At 43.3% G+C, this 16,458-nt stretch overlaps 1 protein-coding gene across 2 annotated transcripts in view; it reads right to left on the bottom strand.

Moving 5' to 3' along the window:
- Window positions 1-16,458, bottom strand: part of GOSR1 (golgi SNAP receptor complex member 1) — a 118,013-nt gene that overhangs the window by 22,899 nt on the left and 78,656 nt on the right. For both annotated transcript variants that reach the window (XM_056559126.1, XM_056559127.1), the window contains exon 7: window positions 6,493-6,522. In XM_056559126.1, the coding sequence (XP_056415101.1) occupies window positions 6,493-6,522 (30 nt within the window). The remainder of the gene's footprint in view (window positions 1-6,492; window positions 6,523-16,458) is intronic.

Genomic DNA, 16,458 nt, shown 5'->3' with positions numbered 1-16,458 from the left:
AGTGATAGGCTGAAGCTCCGTGTGACGTGCCCGGCTAACAGGAAGTAAGAAGAATACAGCCCGGGGACCGAACACCTGTACCGGAGCTCCGGGGGCTCGTTGGCAGGTAAGATAAAGTGTGTTTTCTTTTATTTTGCAGCCCGGACGGGAAAACATGAAAAAAGTGTGCACCAGACTACTCCTTTAAGAACTCTCCAGAGTAGGAGAAAATCCCCATAGAAAACATATGCTGCTCTGGACAGTTCCTAAAATGGACAGAGATGTCAGCAGAGAGTGCTGTGGTCATGATGTCAGCAGAGATCTCTGTGTTACAAAAAGAAAATAATTTCCTCTGTAGTATTCAGCAGCTTATAAGTACTGGAAGGATTAAGATTTTTTAGTAGTAGTAATTTACAAATCTGTTTAACTTTCTGGCACCAGTTGATAAAAAAAATAAAAAAAAAAGTTTTTCACTGGATAACCCCTTTAACCCCTTAAGGACCACGGACGTCTGAGTACGTCCCTGCACCCTGGGTCTTAAGGACGAGGGACGTACTCATACGTATCATACTTTATCGAAAATTCGTCAAACACATATGGGGTGTTAAGGCTTACTGCACGCCTTCTTACATTCCCTGAGGGGGTGTAGTTTCCACAGTGGGGTCACATGTGGGTGTTTTTTTTTTAAGTTTATGTCAGAACTGCTTAACTATCAGCCACCCCCTGTGCAAATCACCAATTTAAGCCTCAAATGTACATGGTGCTCCCTCACTCCTTAGCCTTGTAGTGCGCCTGCAGAACACTTTACATCCACATATAGGGTATTTCCGTACTCGGGAAAAATTGTGTTACAAATTTTGGGGGCCTTTATCTCCTTTTTAACCTTTTATGAAAATGAAAAGTAAATGGCAACACCATGATTTTAGAGTTAAAAAAAATTTTTTTTACACTAACATGCTGATGTAGCCCCCAAATTTTCCTTTTCATAAGGGGTAAAAGGAGAAAAAGCCCCCCAAATTTTGTATGCAATTTCTCCCGAGTAGGGAAATACCCCATATGTGGCCCTAAACTGTTGTCTTGAAATATGACAGGGCTCCAGAGTGAGAGAGCGCCATGTGCATCTGAGGCCTAAATGAGGGATTTGAATGGGGACAGACCCCGATGCAAGCGTTACAATTGCCCCTGCCACCAAAAATACCCTACGGCAGTGTTTCCCAAACAGGGTGCCTCCAGCTGTTGCACAACTCCCAGCATGCCGGACAGTCAATGGCTGTCCGGCAATGCTGGGAGTTGTTGTTTTGCAACAGCTGGAAGCTCCGTTTTGGAAACAGTACAGTACAAGTTGTAAAAATTTTTATGGGGGGGGGTGTAACTGTGTGTATATGTATTGTTTTACTCTTTATTTTGTGTAGTGTTTTTAGGGTACAGTCAGGGGGTTCACAGCAAGTTTCCTGCTGGGAGTTTGAGCTGTGGCAGAAAATTAGCTGCAGCTCAATCTTGCAGCAGGTAACTCCCATGTAAACCCCCGCCCGTGTGAAAGTACCCTGTTCATTCACATGGGGGGGGGGGGGGGTGCACAAACGCTCCAGCAGTTGCAAAACTACAACTTCCAGCATGCACTCACAGACCGTGCATGCTGGGAGTTGGAGTTATGCAACAGCTGGAGGCACACTGGTTTGGAAACACTAAGTTAGGTAACAGACAATCCGTTGTTTCCCACCATTGTGCCTCCAGCTGTTGCAAAACGACAACTCCCAGCATGCACTGACAGTCAAAGGGCATGTTGGGAGTTGTAGTTATGCAACAGCTGTAGGAGCAGAGTTTGGAGACCACTGTGTAGTGGTCTCCAAACTGTGGCCCTCAAGAGGTTGCAAAACTTCAACTCTAAGCATACCTAGACTGTCCAGGCATGCTGGGAGTTGTAGTTCGGCAACATCTGAAGGTCCAGATGTTGCAGAACTACAACGCCCAGTATGCCTTGAAACTCTGGGCATGCTGAGAGTTGTAGTTTTGCAACATCTGGAGGGTCACAGTTTGGAGACCACTGCACAGCCTTTGGCTGTCTGAGCATGCTGGGAGTTGTAGTTTTGAAAGTCACTCCCCTTCCCAATCACTCTCCAGCCCGCAGCCCATAGTACACTGCAGCCTCCGCCGACTGGTAAATAACCGCTGCCCCCCCACTGCCATATTGCCCCCTGCTTTGCCCAGACTTGCACACATGGGCAGAGCGGGGGATGTTAACTGTAAACCTCCCCGTTCCTGCCCCTGAGCTGCGATTGGGTCGATCAGTCCTGCCACCTCCCACCAATCCTTCAGGGTTATTGGTGCTGTCTCAGACTGCACCAATCACCCTGATTTTCCGAGTCCTTTGAGTCACCAGAGAACCGATTGGCCGGAAAAGCTGTGATTCGCCGGTCAGAACTGACCAGCGAACCACGGCAATCGACAACAAGGGGGGGTGTCAGGACCCCCCTAGGCGATGTCCTGGGATGGCTGCTGATAGATATCAGCAGTCATCCCATTCCGATCCCCGCCCCATGCGCGTGGTGACCGGAAACACCAAGGCCGTACAGATACGCCCTTGGTCCTTAAGTACCAGGGAGCAAGAAGCATACCTGTATGCCGTTGGTCCCCAACAATTTAATTCAGTGCACATGACAGCATTAGCCAATACCAAGGCCAACACATTCAACCCTTTGTCATGTTCCTAAACAATTTCTGAAAAAAGCAAGGTGCATTATTATGCTGAATAAGGTTCATTAAGGAACATCACTTATATGAAAGATGAAAGGGTGGACATGGTCTGCCACAATGTGAAGGTAGGTAATATTTACATCAGTTCCAGCACTGACAGTGTCCCAGCAGAACATTGTACAGAGCATCACACTGCCTCTGCTAGCTTGTGTTGTTTCCATAGTGCATCCTAGAGCCATCAGACCTGGCCTTCTTCTTCCATTGCTCCATGGTCAATGAAGGCAATTTCAGCAATGGACAGAGGTTAGTTTTTAGCTATGCAGATCCATTCACTGCAAGCTGTGATGCCCTGTGTGTTCTGACACATTTCTTTCATAGTCAGCATATCTTTTAAGCAATCTGTGCTACAGTAGTTCTTCTGACAGGCTAGCCTTCACCCCCTAAGAGCACACATGACCTTTTTGGCTGGTTCACCAGTTGTCCTCCCTTGGACCACTTTTTCAGGGTACTAAACCCTGCATACTGGAAACACCCCCACTATTAGGATGTCGCTCAGATCCTTGCCCATTTTCCTGCCTTTAATATATCAACTTTAAGAACTGACTGTTCACATGCTGTTTAATATATCCCACATCATGAAAGACACCATTGGCACAAGATATAAAGTCAAAGTCACTTCACCTGCCCGTAGTATTAATGTTATGGCTGATCAATGTGTATGTATGTAAAAAATATAAGCTTTATAATCATGTATAAGCTTTATATATTTTTGTATCCAAGTCACTGTCCATATACTAATGTGAGGGTTAACAGACGTGTAATGTAAGACAAAATAACCATAACACTATCACTCCCCATGGATGTAAATGAAATCAGCAATGAATTACCAGTGTCTATGGTGACAAATGATGTACAATGATACTGAACAAAGCAACAGAGGAGGTAATGACCACTTCTGCCCTGTAGGCAATGTCAACAGAGTACAAGAGCCATATACACAACACCACTCACAGTTTTCTTTAGCCCTAAAGCTTATCATCACATTTTTCCACTTTTAATATAAAGAGATTCACTTCAAGAAACTATATATCATTTGTGTCCTTTTCACTCCACTTTTTAAAGGGGTTATCCACCATAAGGTGATTTTAGTACGTACCTGGCAGACAGTAATGGACATGCTTATAAAGGATCTGCGCTTGTCTTGGGGCTAAATGGCTGTGTCATGAGATTACCATAACACTGTGGCTAGCTTTTTGAGAACTTGTATTTCCTGTTTGACTTTTCTTTTTTTGACTACAAATCCTGCAATTCCATTTTCCTCCCTCCCACACGTCAGCCACCCCACCTATTGAAACATAAATGGGCTGCATCCATTCAAAGACCTGTGGTTTTCAATCAGGGTGCCTACAGCTGTTTCATTAGTTGCAGATTGATCTCTCTCCCACCAAGCGATCGCTCCACCCATTGAAGCAGACAGGCTCCCTGTCATCAGCTGACTAGTGAGTCAGGCCTCAGCCGCATTGCACCCTGGGAAAAATCTGAGACAAGAGTCATTTTGTATGATGGTAAAAATAAATAGTGGGGTGAAAATCATAGAAGAATTGAGAAAACAGTAACACACAGGTACAGACACTATATTATGAACTACACTAACTTTACAGCCCCTGTAGCATAGTCAAATAAAACAAAAATTTGGAATACCCCTTTAAGCTGGCAGTCTCTACCTTATGCCAATTTTGATTGCGCAAATTGTATCATATTGTTGGGCCATGTTTGATGAATTAGCAGATTTTTAATGCACTTTTTGCCTGTGGGATTTCACACCAATCAATTGCACAACAATGTAGCTACTTTTAAATGTTGGCTATAATAAACACACTACACTTAAACCACGCCCCTTTCATACTGAAGCCACGCCGATTTGTCAGAAGTGTTGCTCTAGTGATTAAACCCTAGTGATTAAACCCCAAAAATGCAAAAGCCTGTGACTTTCTGTACGAAAAAATTGGCCTACAAGCCTTCATAAATACTTCCTAAGTTACCATACTTTATGGTCCATTTAGCTTAGTTGCCTGGACACCAGTACAGCCAATTCCTCACTTTAAACTTAACTTGTGTTGTCAATCTTGCACCTCAGTTAATGCTAATTATTTAGGCCACATTCAGATATGGCACAAGGTAGGGATCGACCAATATCGATTTTTTAGGGCCGATACCGGTAATCTGTGACCTTTCAGGCCGATAGCCGATAAATTATACCGACATTCTTGTATAAGTTATCGGCTATTCCCCCCTGGCACCGCAGATCAATGATTTAAGGCGGGCGCTTTAAATCAATGAACTGCAGCAGCTTTTGCTGGGCCAGAGACCGCCGCCCGCTTCTCCTCCCCCTGCCTGTCCTGGGGTCCTCCCTAGTCCAACCACCACTGCTTCCCCATTGCCTCCCCCATCCCTGGTTTTATAATTACCTGTTCCCGGGGCTCCCCGCTACTTCTGGCTCCGGCAACATCCTGAGCTGTCACTCTGCACACTGACGGTGACGTCGCGTTGAGGACGCCACTCGTCATTGCGCTGCGCAGCGCGCAGGACGCCTCAGGATGTCGCAGGAGCCAGAAGTAGCGCGGACCCCGGGAACAGGTAATTATAAAACCGGGGATGGGGGAGGCAATGGGGCAGTGGCGGTGGTGGTGGTCTCTGGCCAGGAAGGCGAGGCGGGGCGGGCTGCACTTGCCAATATCGATAAGGTAATTGCCGATACCGATAATGTCCAAAATCGTGAATATCGGCCAAACCGATAATCGGTCGATCCCTAGCACAAGCTGGTCTTAAGTAAAAGCTCACTGGCTTCTGATTCACATACGCCGCAAAGAAGTTATCCAGGATAAGAAAAACAGACCTAATTTGTTCCAAAACAGCACCACATCTGTCCTCAGGTTGTGTTGGTTATTACAACTTCTCTCCATTCACAATGGAACTGAGCTGTACTATCACACACAACCTAAGGACAGTCATGGCTCTTTTTTCTAAAGAAATTAGCTCTTTTTTTTCTAATTCTGAATAACCCCTTTAATAAACCAGGGTCTTTCAGCAGCTTGTGTGTCAAGCTTTGAAATCTACGGTAGCTCAGGGCTAGTGTAGATATACGCTACAATTTATGCAAGCTTTCTAGCGTAAATTAGAGGAAATCCAGTCGTTCTGGGAGGTCACATCCCCTTTCCGTCTATTAAACGAGAGCTGTGGGAAGTTGAAAGAGTAACTTTTGCATAAATGTAGCAGAATAATCTGCATATTTTAGGGATGAGGAGTTTCAAATTGGGATTTGGTACAATGCAACTCAGTAGAGCAAAAGACTCATCTTATTTGTTTCAACTGGAGAAGCGTGACTTTTCTCACCTGAAACTAATTCAAAAAATGATAAATGACTATACGGCACAAAGTTGTGCAAAAGTTGCATGTGCCATTGTGAATGGAAATCACAAGTATTTGTAAAATCCTAACCTTATATGCAATTAGATATAAGCATAGAGTTACTGAAAAATGTCACAGACATTATGAGTAGGGTCACACATAGCGCATCCGCTGCAGATTCTGCATTGAGCAGACACACAGGGCTAACCCGCTGAAGCTGTGTGTGCATTAAGGTTTGGAGGCGGGCCCAATCATGAATGAAGGAAAGCAGTCCCCCAAATGAACGGACCATCAGCCCCAGTGGTCTATCCATTCTCCATGCGGCCTCAAAAACATTGCCAATGTTAGAATAAAAAATACAATAATGCCATTGTGAATGTCAAACATAAATATAAAGGATCATTTCCTTACCTTATGGTTTCTTCTATCAGCCGATCAGAACTGAAAAATAAAGAAAAATTTGGATCAGGCACATTAATCCATTCTTCTAAAGATTTTTTGTAGAGATGAAGTGTAAATTAAGCAAAAATATATTTTCTTATGATCTTACAAAATAAAAATAAAAAAGCATTTTGTTAAAATAACACCATCAATGACAGTCAGTTGACCATGTTGGTTCTCACAGACGTTTACTCTGGTTATGGCATGCTCCAAGCCAAGCAGGATGCTCAAAGTAAACCCATAGAATCTTGGTTATATCAGGGCCTGTCTAGTACACCCAGTAATAGAAGTATTTAGAAGAGCGGGACTAAAGTTCTCCCTGACCATGCAGATAGTTGTCAACTGACCACCCGCCATGTATGGAGCCAGCTCAGCTCCTGTGCTCACTCTTTACATGCCATCTACAATTTTGATGTACATGTACCCAGAAAATCCAGCACCATCGTAATGCATACATTTTGTACTAGGGACACCTTTCTGGTGGAAGGAAATATTTTCCTCACTTAATCACCCATATCCACAGGGGGCCTAAATGAGAGGTGTCATTTAAGGAACACGATCGCCATCTTGACATTTGAAGAACACTTATGGTGGTTGTCCTGCAAAAGTTTTTTTTTTTTTTTTTTCTAAAAACATGGCCAGACTGCCTGCTTGAACAAAAAAAAAAAAAAAACTTTTCTTGCCTCCCTCTGTCCCTGTGGCCTCCAGTATCACTGCTCCCAATCTCCGGGGGTGCTGGAGTGCTGCTCTGCCAATCACTGGTTGAAGTATATGTATGTATAAAAATTATAATAATCATATAGATATTAGAGATCAACTGATATCGATTTTTTTAGGGCAGATACCAATAATCTTGGGAGGTTACGGAAGATAGCTTATACCAGTATTCCAGTATAAGTTATCGGCTATTTATTCCGAACCCCCCCCCCCCCCCCACAAGCTCGTCATTGCGCAGCGCAGCACACAGTGTAACACAGGACGCCGCAGGAGCCAGAAGTAGCGCGGACCCCGGGAACAGGTAATTATAAAACCGTGGATGGGGGAGGCAATGGGGCAGCGGCAGTCTCTGGCTGGGACGGTGGGGGGTTGCGGTGAGGTGGGAGGCAGCGATGTTGTGCAGTGGGGGGGAAGTAATTGCCGATAACGATAAAGTCCAAAATCGTGAATATCGGCTAAACCGATAGTCGGTCGATCCCTAAAATATATCTATATTAAATGTATTATTTTTTTTGTTTTGTTTAAGCAGGTAGCCTGGCCATTTTTTAGAAAAACTGTTTGCTGGTCAACCCCTTTAAAGATGGTTTCAAACAAGATGGTAGCTAGTATAAGGACAGAGTTATCCATCTTTTACAAAGCAGAGTTATCCATCTTTAGCAAATGCAAAGAAATAGTTTGTCCACTATTAGGAAGCCTCATTTACACCACGAAACATGTACAGACGAAATGTAACTTCAAAGATATTGACAAGCGAGAATGGTTTGTTTTATAGGTTCTCCTAGCACCAAGATTGCTGACATCTAATAATCAAATCGTACAGGAACAATGTGATGGGTTCCTACCGCATGAGTGTATTTAAGCTTTCTCCTTGTCAGGCCAGCAGTTGGTAAGCCTTTTCTATGTCATTTGCTATGCAGGAGCCCAATGCAAGGAGTTGAAAGTATGCAGGCAAAAGGCATTACTGAAAGTCATTAAGATTAACCGCAATGGTTCCAGCCATGCCAGGAACAAATCTAATGGATTCTCTTACTCCTCTAAGTAAAGGAATTAACATATGCAGCTGCAACAATAGGGCCGACATACCTCTCACAGTCTGCACTTAACTTTCTTTCAGAAATTTTCCGTAACAATCCACCTAGGAACTAAATCATTAGATATGTTGAGGTTGTAAAGCAGCAGCAGAAGCAATCTGGTAAGTATAAAACACTAATGTAATTTCTCATTCTGTCTTGTACAGAAATGATGTACAAGACAAAAATAATGTGCAGAAATAACATGAACCAGAGTGACTATATATTTTATCCTGCATTGCCAACTGCATCTTTATACACTACTATACAACCTCATACTAGTGTTTTATGGATACTAGCCCTGCTCAGCTCTTTCAGCATAAAATCCAAGTTGTAATGTTCTAAGTAAGAGTCTGCAGGCAGGCTATCAGTTCTCATGGCTTCACTGGACACAACCGTCTGCTAAGTCAATGATGGTGGGCCAGTCAGTGCTCCAGTGTATGGAAGAACATCACAGCAGCAAGTATGGCACCTTCTGGAGCTGAGCTAAGGAAAAATGGACAATTAAGAGATGGAGCCTGAAGAGATGGAGAACTGCTGAAAAATACCTGACATAAGTGAAACGATAGTCACAAATACCTTTATTCCTTCAGCATACCACAACAATACCGTTCTAAAAATTCACCTGAAATAATAGGTACATCTATTAGCTGTATTAAACTGTGTGAAAATCATGAGCTAGAATGGTATGGTGACCATATTGCATTTTAAGCCACTTTACACGAAGCCATACCCCTTTGGCAGACAGAGCGATAAAAGAGCCTAAAACAAATAATAAATGCAATGCACAGTATTCTGGTCCTCCTCTGTGTAACCGCCAGCCTTTTGTAAGTAAGCTGGCCAAAAACCTTCAATAGCTGTTGGCTGAGCGCTCGTATAACCGACAGCCATCTCTCTCGACTACCCCCTAAACATCCCAGTGTTCTCTATGGAGAGGGGATAAGCTGCAGCCAGACAGCTCAGGTGGCAGTTTAAAGGGGCACTCCGCTGCTCAGCGTTTGGAACAAACTGTTCCGAATGATGGAGCCGGGAGCTTGTGACGTCATAGCCACGCCCCCTCATGACGTCCACAGCCTGCCCCCTCAATGCAAGTCTATGGGAGGGGGCGTGACGGCTGTCACGCCCCCTCCCATAGACTTGCATTGAGGGGGCGGGGTGTGATGTCATGAGGGGGCTTTGACGTCAGGAGCTCCCGGCGCCGGCTCTAGTGTTCAGAATAGTTTGTTCCAAACGCTGAGCAGTGGAGTACCCCTTTGAGGGTATGTACACACACTGAGGAAATTCCTCTCTGAATTCTGTGTTTCTTCTGCTTCATGGTAAGTGGGGCAGAAATAAGGCTGTATCACCGCTTATTTTCTGTGAAATTTTCCAAATCAGCACCAAAAATTAAAGATCCATTCACTAATAAGACTTAATGAATTCAGGCAGAAGATTAAAAATGTTCAAGCTTCCTCAGGAATTAATAAAATAGTGAAATATATAGGGGATAAGTTTTTAGATCATGGGGGGTCCAGCGCTGGGCCCCAGTCTGAAGCGGGGGCCTCCACGCCCCGTCCATATCTCTCTATGGGAGAGCAGTTTGGCTATTGCAGGGGCCCCCAGTGCTTGGACCCCCCGTGATAGAGGGATATAGGGATAATGAGTGAGGGTACTTCCACTGTGTGCATACAGCTGAGGAAAACCCACAGTAGTCAATGTAGTCACTACATAGAAAATATGTAGTATGATCATATGCCATCTCTCCCAAAACAATAGGGTTGATAATATCTGTCGGTGGAGAATCGGGAGAGCACCATACACTTTATACCAGTGGTCTTAAACTGTGGCCCTCAAGATGTAGCAAAACTTCAACACCCAGCATGCCTGGACAGACATTGGCTGCAGCCAATGGATGTCCGGGCATGCTGGGAGTTGAAGATTTGCAACATCTTGAGGGGCACAGTTTGAGACCACTGACTTAGACAGTCTTTACTATGATGTGCACGGGCACCACTCAGCCTCTTTGTTCAGAGACTAGGCATGGACCCTAAATTATGGACCTCAATACCAGTCATCTTCAGAGATGTCAGACAATGATGTTAAATGGATTTCCCTTTAAGTGTGGTTGCTTGGGATTTGGAAATGGATAAAAAATGTAATGTAATGTTGCACCCAGTGACAATGTCAAGTAACAACGTTGTCACATCACTAGACACCATGACACTTTAGCCTTTTAATCAAACAGGGTGGAGGGATACTGTTTGCAGACGTCAGAAAACAAGAATTCCAAAGTCGAGTATCTTAGAAAGGTTTTTTGTTGTCAGATAGACAGATATGAGATTGATACAGATAAGATCATATACAACATTGAAAGTGGTAAAGCTTCCTCTGCCTTTATCTTTAACCTGTTGCAATAAAGCAATTTAGCAATTATAGCTCTAAATGGAAAGCCAGTCAGTTTTAAACTCTAATGGAAGGCGTATATTTAACCCTCATTTCCACAGCTGACACATAAATGGACGAACACTTAGGAGGGAGTCTGGGCTAATCTGATTTCTGGTAAAATTCATGCCCGACTCTAGCCTGGTAGCAGCACTGTAGTATTATGGACCATGGCCAGTTATGAAAGAAGATGACAAGAAAGTATTAAAAATATAAGTGTTGACAGGTCAGTGCTTACGGCTTTGTACTTCACAAGATCCAAGGATGCAGCAGATGGCCACAGCTTGGAATTTGTGAGCGCTTGACCTGAAGATCATCAATGCAGCATTTACACAGTTATAAATGTGATATACAAGCTTGGACACCTGGCTTAGTTGTAATGCAGCAAAGAAGGAGGCTCAATTTTTTATTTCATCTATACAAAAGGGGAAAAACTATGGACCTTAGTATAAAAATGCTAGAAATCAGACAAATAAAACTCACTGGAAAAAAATTTTGCAACACTTAAAGGGGTATTACAGGAATTCTTTTTATTTGACTATGCTACAGGGGCTGTAAAGTTAGTGTAGTTCATAATATAATGTTTGTACCTGTGTGTGACGGTTTTCTCACAATTCTTCTGTGATTTTCTCAATATTTATTTTTAACAGCATACAAAATGACTGATTTTTCCCAGCTTGCAATGCGGCCGAGACCTGACTCACTAGTCAGCTGATGACAGGGAGCCTGTCTGCTTCAATGGGTGGAGGGATGAATCTGCAACTAACAGAAGTAGGCACCCTGATTGAAAACCAGAAAACCACAGGTCTTTTGAATGGATGCACCTCATTTATGTTTCAATGGGTGGGGTGGCTGATGTGTGGGAGGGAGGAAAATGGAATTGCGGGATTTGTAGTCAAAAAAGAAAAATCAAACAGAAATACCAGTTCACAAAAAGCTAGCCACAGTGTTATGGTGATCTCACAACATAGCCATTTATAGAGCTGGCCGGTATGACCAAAAATGTGTATCACAGTATTTTTGTAACTTATGGGGGTTCCACAGCATTTCACCCCCCCCCCCAAATCATGTGACCAGCGAGCACTTTTTTGCTCCCCCCCCAATTAATTATCAGCCCAGCGCTGCGCTGTCCCCATCGGGGAACGAATCACATGTCACCCGCAAGCACTGCCCTCCTCGTCCTCCTGTTTGTTGTGGGCCGCTGGCGCTGGAACTCTGTACTGTATGCTATATCCCTATGCCCGGGCTGCAAAAGATAAACAAAGAGAAGCAGAACAGCACCCGAGGGTCACATATGATTAGTATCCAAGTGTGGGGACAGCGCAGTGCTGGGTTGATAATTCATTTATTCCCGAGGGGGAGGGGCCCAACCAGTATTGCGGTAAGGGAAAAATTCATATCGTGCAGGACAAAAATTTCGGTATTCGGTATGAACCGGTATACCGCCCAGCACTAGCCATTTATCCCCAAGACAAGTGCATATCCTTCCTAAGCATGTCCATTACTGTGTGTCAAGTACGTACTAAAATCCCCTTATGGTGGTCAACCCCTTTAAATAATGTAGAAATGCTATCAGCGCACAAGTAAAGGTTAAATATTGGTGAAAAAGACCATGATCCCTAATACATCAAGTAAGAATAAGAACAAACCGGTTCTTTCAGCAGCTCTTTCATAGACATACATAAAAACTACTGTACATAAACCATACTAACAAACCTCATCAATTACACTAAAAACTTCTTTAAAACAATTTTGGAAAATCTTTGGGAGAAATATTTCAACATTTTCTACAAACTCAATTTTGTGCAAAAGTTTGTGACTATTTAACACCAGTCTTGACTATGTTGTTATGGTATCTAAGAAGTCACAGAAGGACAAGATTAGCCCTTTTTCTTTACAGTTGTTCACCACATACTGAAAAATAAATTACACCTAATGACAATACCTAGAAGATGTCCTTTAATTTAGTAAGGAATAGAAAAGCAGGTTGAAGAGGCATTCTATGTTTAATGTTGTGTTAGTACTCTATCTTCCTTTTTACTAAATTACCTATACTATTGACATCCATACATTCTACCTAGCTTGACCGGAAACAAATATATTACTGTGTGTGAACACCGATAAGGGTGGTGACTTGAATTACTGACTGACACATAAGGACAAAGTCACAGCTGGGAAATACTTTGAGCACTGTATGGAGGTCTCGTACATTACACTGGCTGGAAAGCTTAGCACTTCTACGGAAAAAAGGGTCACACCCTATTGATAAAGGGAACGTATATAATAATGCAGACTCAGATGCTGGATTCTAAATGGCAGGTATTTGCTTTTTAGATTAAATTTAAAGGGCATCTGTCACAATGCAGTTCAACCTACAAACAGCATGGTATGGAGCAGAAAAAGCCAAACAGATTGATATATGATTTTATGCGAAAAGTTACTGGATGACTTGTCTGCTCAGTCAGGGCTAGTCATGATGGCAATCCTACTGTTTAACAGCTATATGTGCATAGGTGTACATACAGAAAGAGTTGGCAGAGTTGAGTATACAAATGGTAATCTTTTTTTCACAAAACTATATAGAAACCTGCTCAGCTGCCCCTTCTCTATATCATGCTGCCTACAGATTGGACTGCAAATTCAAAGCAATAGGATTCCTTTAAAAGGTTTTCTTTAATTTTTTTTTTTTGATTGCCTATCCTCAGCATAGGCCATCAACATCGGCAAAGTGTGGCTCCAAAACTCAAACGACTCCGCCCCCGTGTGACATCACGCCCCTCCCTTGCTATGCAAGTCTATAGGAGGGGGCGTGACGGCCGTCATGCCCCCTCCCATAGACTTGCATAGCAAGGGCGGGACGTGATGTCACACAGGGGCAGAGTCGTGGCATCACGATACTCCGACACCGTGGTCGGCACCTGGCAGTTTGTGATCTGGCAGCGCGGTGTGCAGCTCAAAGAGGTGGGTGCCGAATGCAAGATTGCGGGAGTCCCAAGAGGCGGGACTGGTCAGGGATAGGGGATAAGATGTCTTAGGGCCGGAGTAGCCCTTTAAGTTGTGGCATCTGCATACACAGAGCCAGAAGCAGACCGCTCCGTACATTGTGTAGAGCTCATGCTGGGTTCATCCAGAGAAGTAATGTCCAGTGTCAATGGTGTAATAAAACAGAAAATCATAATTAATACAAAATTACAGGATACAACACAGCGTGATAATGCCGCAGCGTTTCGGAGCAACCAAGATCCTAAGTCATGGCATCCTCATGCTGGGTTACTGCAGCTCAGAACCCATTAACCTCCCTTTTTCAATTTTCTCAATCTAGGTTCACAAAACTCCTATACACTATTAATAATTGAAATGCGGGTGACTCTAGAATACAAGATTTATTAGTTAGTAGATTATGGCCACATACTTTTCTTGATATCATTTTTAAAAAGAAAAAACCTGCATTTTCCCCCTTTTTAGTTAAAGGGCATTAAAGGTGTACTCCGGAGCTTAGACATCTTCCACGCCGCACCCCGTTAGAATCAGTCCTCGGAGCGTGTTCGCTCCGGGTCTGATTACTTGCGATCGCGGGGACGGAGCATAGTGACGTCATGGCTCTGCCCTGTGTGACGTCAATGCAAGCCTATGGGAGGGGGTGTGACAGCTCACGACCCTCCAATAGACTTGCATTTAGGGGGCGGAGCGTGATGTCACACGGGGGGCAGAGCCGTGACGTCACTATGCTCCGTCCTCGTGGTCGAGATGGACTCAACCTGAGGGCCTCCAGCAGTTCCGGAAGCCGCTAAAGGTGGGTGCTGCATGGTAGATCCCGGGGGTGCCCAGCGGCAAGACCCCCCGCAATCTGACATCTTATCCTCTATCCTTTGGATAGGGGATAAGATGTCTAGGGGGGAGTACCCCTTTAAAGGGGTACTCCACTGGCCAGCGCTCGGAAGTAAATGTTCCGAACGCTGTTTTCGCTCTGCTGGGGTTGGCTACGCCCCCTTGTGACATACGTCACGCCCCCTCCCATAGACTTGCATTGAGGGGGCATGGCCGTGATGTCACGAGGGGGCTTGGCCTACCCCCGCAGCACGAAAACAGCGTTCGGAAGATTTATTTCCGAACAATAGCCAGTGGAGTACCTCTTTAAAGGGGTTATCCAGGAAAAAACTTTTTTTTTTTTTATATATCAATTGGCTCCAGAAAGTTAAACAGATTTGTAAATTACTTCTATTAAAAAAATCTTAATCCTTTCAGTACTTATGAGCTTCTGAAGTTAAGGTTGTTCTTTTCTATCTAAGTGCTCTCTGATGACACGTGTCTCGGGAACCGCCCAGTTTAGAAGCAAATCCCCATAGCAAACCTCTTCTAAACTGGGCGGTTCCCGAGACACGTGTCATCAGAGAGCACTTAGACAGAAAAGAACAACCTTAACTTCAGAAGCTCATAAGTACTGAAAGGATTAAGATTTTTTAATAGAAGTAATTTACAAATCTGTTTAACTTTCTGGAGCCAGTTGATCTATAAAAAAAAGTTTTTTCCTGGAATACCCCTTTAAGACCCAAGACTACACAAAGTATAAAAACATTTTCTCCCAGCCAAAGCAATGTCCACTGTGTGAGGTACTTAATAGCATTAACAAGAAGGAAACAATCCAAAATTGGAGACAGTGGCCCAATTATCAGCGTTTCATTTGGGGTCATAAACTAATTAAAAGACAGGCTAGCTTTCTGCTCGCTGTGAAGACGTTGGGGAGATTGGTCTTTTCAAAAAAAGATTTGATTCTTTGTTCAGCAAAATGTTCGGGTGAATAGGTTAAAGCACACGCAGTGACAGGGAAATTGCTTCAACTTGCATCAAATGGGTAATTTCTAAGGCAGAAAAGATTGAGGCCTGAAGAAATAATGCTAGATCTCATTTGTCTGCAGTGCTGGAAATCTTCAAGGATAAAAGAAACGCTTGGGAGAGATGAAAGAACTGGGCCTATCCACATCTGGTCTAAGTAAACATGTTTATAATTAGGTGGAAACTCTTGTTCCCTTGAGCTTTTAGCTTCATTAGTACACAGCTCCTTGGGTTCGGAGACAACTCGCAGCACTAATATAGTTTTTTCCTCCTTTCTTTAAAAAAATAAAAAATAAAAAAATTTTGCTCCCAGCCAAGTAAACAAAATATATTTGTTTTCTTAAAACCCTAAAGTGGATTACTAAATATTTATCATACAGTGAGACCAAGGAGTCAAGCAACTGTCATTTTAAAGTGAGATTCTACCTTGTTCTTTTTGTTAAAATATAGTTACAGTCATGGCCGTAAATGTTGGCACCCCTGAAATTTTTCAAGAAAATGTATTATTTCTCGCAGAAAAGGATTGCAGTAACACATGTTTTCCTATACACATGTTTATTCCCATTGTGTGTATTGGAACTAAACCAAAAAAGGGAGGAAAAAAAAGCAAATTGGACATAATGTCACATAAAACTTCCAAAATGGGCTGGACAAAATTATTGGCACCTTTTCAAAATTGTGGAAAAATAAGATTGTTTCAAGCATATGATGCTCCATTAAACTCACCTGGGGCAAGTAACAAGTGTGGGCAATATAAAAATCACACTTGAAAGCAGATATAAAGGAGAGAAGTTCACTTAGTCTTTGCATTGTGTGTGTGTGCCACACTAAGCATGGACAATAGAAAGAGGAGAAGAGAACTGTCTGAGTACTTGAGAACCAAAATTGTGGAAAA

The sequence above is a fragment of the Hyla sarda genome, chromosome 2 (genome assembly GCF_029499605.1).
Source record: "Hyla sarda isolate aHylSar1 chromosome 2, aHylSar1.hap1, whole genome shotgun sequence".
Taxonomy (NCBI): Eukaryota; Metazoa; Chordata; class Amphibia; order Anura; family Hylidae; genus Hyla; species Hyla sarda.
This window is presented reverse-complemented; position numbering and strand designations above follow the sequence as displayed.